Source organism: Salvelinus alpinus, chromosome 29 (assembly GCF_045679555.1).
Source record: "Salvelinus alpinus chromosome 29, SLU_Salpinus.1, whole genome shotgun sequence".
Taxonomy (NCBI): Eukaryota; Metazoa; Chordata; class Actinopteri; order Salmoniformes; family Salmonidae; genus Salvelinus; species Salvelinus alpinus.
Window position 1 is genome coordinate 14747522 of NC_092114.1, and position 5010 is coordinate 14752531.

The 5010-nt window shown below is 45.6% G+C and overlaps 1 protein-coding gene across 1 annotated transcript; it reads left to right on the forward strand.

Annotated features, from left to right (window-relative positions):
• The first annotated feature begins 475 nt into the window (after nt 1-475).
• LOC139559099 (transcription factor SOX-4-like) lies at nt 476-4566 on the forward strand. Its single transcript, XM_071374803.1, has one exon. It carries the CDS (start codon nt 1023-1025, stop codon nt 2178-2180), a length of 1158 nt encoding a protein of 385 aa, XP_071230904.1. The 5' UTR covers nt 476-1022; the 3' UTR covers nt 2181-4566.
• Nucleotides 4567-5010: the final 444 nt, after the last annotated feature.

Here is a 5010-nt window from a genome sequence, read left to right on the forward strand (position 1 = left end):
TAAAGAAATATCTGTAAATTTTTTAAATGTCTATTATCTAATAATGTTCGATCACTGTTAAGACTGGCTTTGGTTTAATAGTACGTCATTTAATTATATTGACTGAAATTGTTTTACTTTCTCTTCTTGTTTATATGATTCATATTACACGACCTAAATCCAGAATCCGCATTACATTCAACTAATGCATGTGTATGTATAAAGCATGGGTCTTATTATTGAGAAAGGCGGCAGAGAAAGGACTGCAAATAACTTGTGCCTCTCAGTTCGCTTCAGACCAGCGGTTCAGACAGTCAGACAGAAATGAGGTCAGATACACGAACGCTCATTGCACACTCCGATTATTATTACACGGTTTATTCAACCAATGGACGCCGGCGGGGAGTGGTTTTGGCCAAAAACAGGATAGAGACAGCCCGTGATTGGCTGTTTAGAATGGCTTTTATTTCTCGGGAGGGGATATAAAAGTGTGTGGCGTTGAACGTTATGTTTACAGTATACTGGCAGACCGATAAGGAAAAAGGGGACTATGAAAAAGTGCGACACTTCCATTCTTCCACATGGTTCTCTTACTGCTCAGGCGAGCTGCGCAGACAGCGATATTAAACATCTCATAGGAAAGTTACAGAGTTGTTTTCAGCAGCGACGTGCTCGAGGTACCACAGGGCGAGTTTTCAGTCGCACTGGAAGTTGAACGTTGAAGTTTGAACTTGTTATTTCGTGCGTCTTTTTTGGAAGATATACGCGCACCGGAGACTAAGTTTCCGGTGTCTCCAAAACGGACTCATCAGACAGAGTACTGCAAAGAAAGAGAGAGGAGACTTGCAATAACTTTTACACATTCAGTCTGTGTGGTTACATAAACATACATTTCTTGAGTGACTGAAACAAAACTCTGATGATATAACATTGGCAACTTTTACGCACTTCACACCATAACAACATAATTCTGAATAGCACTTTTTTTTTTAAATTAGGTTTCCTGTCTAACCGAGAGACAGAGAAGGAAAGAAAGAGAAACGATGGTACAGCACATCAGCCACGCAGAGAGCACGGATCCCTTCTCTCCCGGCGGTGACTCCACCGATACCGGGGATATGGACTTGGACATGGACGCGTCCCCGACTCCCGGGTCTCCGCTATCCTCCAACGGAGGGGACCGAGGCAACGTCGCCTGGTGTAAAACCCCCACGGGACACATCAAGAGACCGATGAACGCGTTTATGGTGTGGTCTCAGATCGAGAGGAGAAAGATCATGGAGCAGAGCCCGGACATGCACAACGCCGAGATCTCCAAGAGGCTGGGCAAGCGCTGGAAACTACTCAAAGACACAGACAAGATCCCCTTCATCCGGGAAGCAGAGCGTCTGAGGCTCAAGCACATGGCCGACTACCCTGACTACAAGTACCGTCCAAGGAAGAAGGTTAAGACACCCAGTACCAAGACAGAGCGGGGAGAGAGAGGAGAGAAAGGAGCGGATAGGAGCGGGGGGTCAAAATCCTCCTTGAAAAGAAGCTCTGGGTCTATGAGGAACAGCAGAGCGCACAAGCAGGGACAGGGGAGCGCCAAGCTGCCTACCCAGGGGCCGGAGTGTGCGTCTTCTGCGGATCACCACACACTCTACAAATCCAGGTCAGTGACTAGCGCCAGACAGATACCAGACAAGCCAGCCAGGCGCGGCTACATGTTTGGCGGGGGAGGGAGCTTGGACAGTGAGCCACCCTCTGTGGGAGTCCCTGGGAGTCCTGCCCTGAGCAGCTCGGCTGAGTCCAGTGACCCGATGAGCCTGTACGATGACCAGGTGACGGGGACTAGCAAAGTTCGCTCCACTAACCCTTCATCATCCTCATCATCAAAGGCCCGCCTCAGGTATACACGTGCGTCCTCTCCAACCCCGTCCGCCTCTCACTCCTCTTCCTCCTCCCTTTCTTCTTCCTCGGATGAAGAGCAGGAGGATGAGCGGTTCGAGCTACAGCCGAGCCCTGGGTTTAAGAGCACGTCTCTGGGCAGCATGGGGCCGTGTGTGTCGGAGCTGGACAGGGATCTGGACTGGAGCTTCGGGGAGTGCGGGGCGGGATCTCACTTTGACTTCCCCGACTACTGCACCCCAGAGGTCAGCGAGATGATCTCGGGAGACTGGCTGGAGTCCACCATCTCCAACCTGGTCTTCACCTACTGAGCGGCAGAGAGAAGGAGAGAAAAGAAAACGCACAGAGAAAATAAGGAAAAGAGAACCCCTTTGCTTCTTTAAACCCCGTGAGAATCTTCAGACATTCAGATTATTGGGGAGTGAAACGTGCACCAAAACAATTCTCCTGCGTTCCGGAAAAGAATAGCCTAATTTGACGGACATGTGTTTAGGTAATTCAGGTGTTGTGCATAAGAACAGCATATGTTTCATCTTGTGCGTATTGACAGGGATCAAAGACACCAATTGGGACAGGCACTGGGCGCATTGCTGCCTTAGTGCGCAGACCAGACGGAAATAAAGTGCTTAGCTTGCATTTTGGTAGACGGGATAAATCCTTTCTCACTCCCTCTGATCCCGCCTCTGTTTAGGAGTGACACACAGACGGACTTACTGAACGGAAGCGTTCAACCGGGTCGCAGAAGGACGTTTTTTTCTGGCTGATGGTGATGATGACTGTATGAATAAAGTACATTATCGGAGAGCTTGACGTTGCAAAGGGGGGTTGAACGTTTTATAAGTGACCCAGTCGGGTTATTTTCCCGCCTGTGTTGATGATGTTTATGGAGTTAATATTCAGGGTTTGTTTTTCTTTTCTGAAGCTTAGAATAATAAATAACAGCAAACACGCGCTCCCTGTGGAGTATTGATGAACCTGAATAATAATGTTTATGACAATGTGATTACAGCACTGAGTGTGTGTGTGCGTGCGTGCGTGCGTGCGTGTGTGTGTGTGTGTGTGTGTGTAACCACAGAACACAGTTCACAATCACCAGCTTTCCTCTCAACGGCAGGACTTTTAATTAATAACAACTTTAAACTCAGAATCTTTTGTCTGAAAACTTTTACGCTCTCAATGCACATTTCAGGACCATTTCCTTTACTGCGCAACTCCTAGTGCTTCTGACTTTGTAGTTATTCTATATCAGATTAAGTTTTTTTATATCGATGTATTTATACCAGCCGAACATGTTTTTTTGGTGTTTTTTATACTTTGAAGTATTGTTATCGTATAATAGGTCTCGTTTATGTGTAAGCCATGCACCTGTCTGTATCCCTCTGCGGGAGGGCTAGACGTGTATCTTATTTGAATGTTAATATCTCTGACTTTTTAAAGGAGAACTCAGTGTGTCATTTTCTATACGTGTATTTTTGTAGGAGATCTAAGGAGTGATGCCGGTGGATTTTTGGTTGGTTTCTGTCTTCGAAGCCAGAGGGTCCGTTGTCACACAATCTGCTCCCTATACTATGTTTACGCTTTGATAGTATCACGCCACATGCTTCTTAAAGGCACAGTGTCTATATTTCACCAGCCGAGGAAAACAAACTCACTCACTACTACACTGGAGCATCATCTGCACCCAGTCACTGCGTTTCTACAGTGGGGTTGGATAACCTGGACCCAATCTGTTTGCGCTGTCATGTTAAGACCTTGCAAAAGAAGTGGCATGATGGCACAAACAGACTGGTACCCAGGCTATATCAGAACTGTTAGAGAGAGAGAGAGAGAGAGATGCTGTTGGATTGAGTGAAAACATCTGTATGCTTTTATGGTGATATGTTTGATTTCAAACCACTGGATGGAATGTGATACTCACTCATTCTAAATGCCTATTTGAGTCAGAGGGAGATGGAGGGAGATGGCGGGAGATGGAAGGAGGTGGAGGGAGGTGGAGGGAGATGGAGGGAGGTGGAGGGAGATGGAGGGAGGGAGGTGGAGGGATGTGTAGGGAGATGGAGGGAGATGGAGGGAGATGGAGGGGGATGGAGGGAGGTGTAGGGAGATGGAGGGAGGTGGAGGGAGGTGGGGGAGATGGAGGGAGTGCTTTGATTGTCTATCATTGTGCAATTGCATAATAAGAATATTTAGTAAGGTTTTTTTTCTACCTGTTGGCTTACTTACTAGCAAATTGTTTTCCTATATTATGGCATGGCAAATTAGCATTTGTATTTCAGATTCAGGTATATGTATAGCTGTTGTGTTTAAGATTTAAAAATAATAATAATATCAATTGAAGATATTTATGTTTATTGACTGTATTATAAGGCAGATAAGATTGTGTCTATGATTTATGTATAATGGTCAACGACAGGCACTAAAATTGCCATCTTTCGACATTCTGATGTTAAAGATGATTGGTCCAGGAATGTCTCTCTTTATACCATTTTATTTTTCTTTATTTTTCTTTCTTCATTTGTGCAATATGCTGTGTGTATGATCATGTTTCCTCCAATCATACCATAACTCATTTGAATATAGAACTCAACGCCAGCCAATCGGGTCAACGACTGCCTCAGACCTCTGTACAGAAAATGTTTATTTGTTTGTTTGTTCGTTTGTTTTTTCAAGAAGGAAATAAAATCAGCTGGAACTGAATCTCTTTGTGTTGATTTGATGGCAGTAACAGTGTTTAGGTACAATCACCGGGGAAGCCAAGCAGTAACAGTGTTTGGGTACAATCACCGGGGAAGCCAAGCAGTAACAGTGTTTGGGTACAATCACTGGGGAAGCCAAGCAGTAACAGTGTTTGGGTACAATCACCGGGGAAGCCAAGCAGTAACAGTGTTTGGGTACAATCACCGGGGAAGCCAAGCAGTAACAGTGTTTGGGTACAATCACCGGGGAAGCCAAGCAGTAACAGTGTTTGGGTACAATCACCGGGGAAGCTACGTCAGGGGGAAAACACTTTAGTACAACCTATGTGCTGTGGTAATTGCGTTGTTTGTTCTATAACCTGTTAGTTCATATGCCTTGACATCGTGATATACAGGCCTAAAGGACGAGACACTAAGAAGACACGGTGGCAGAATAAATTACACC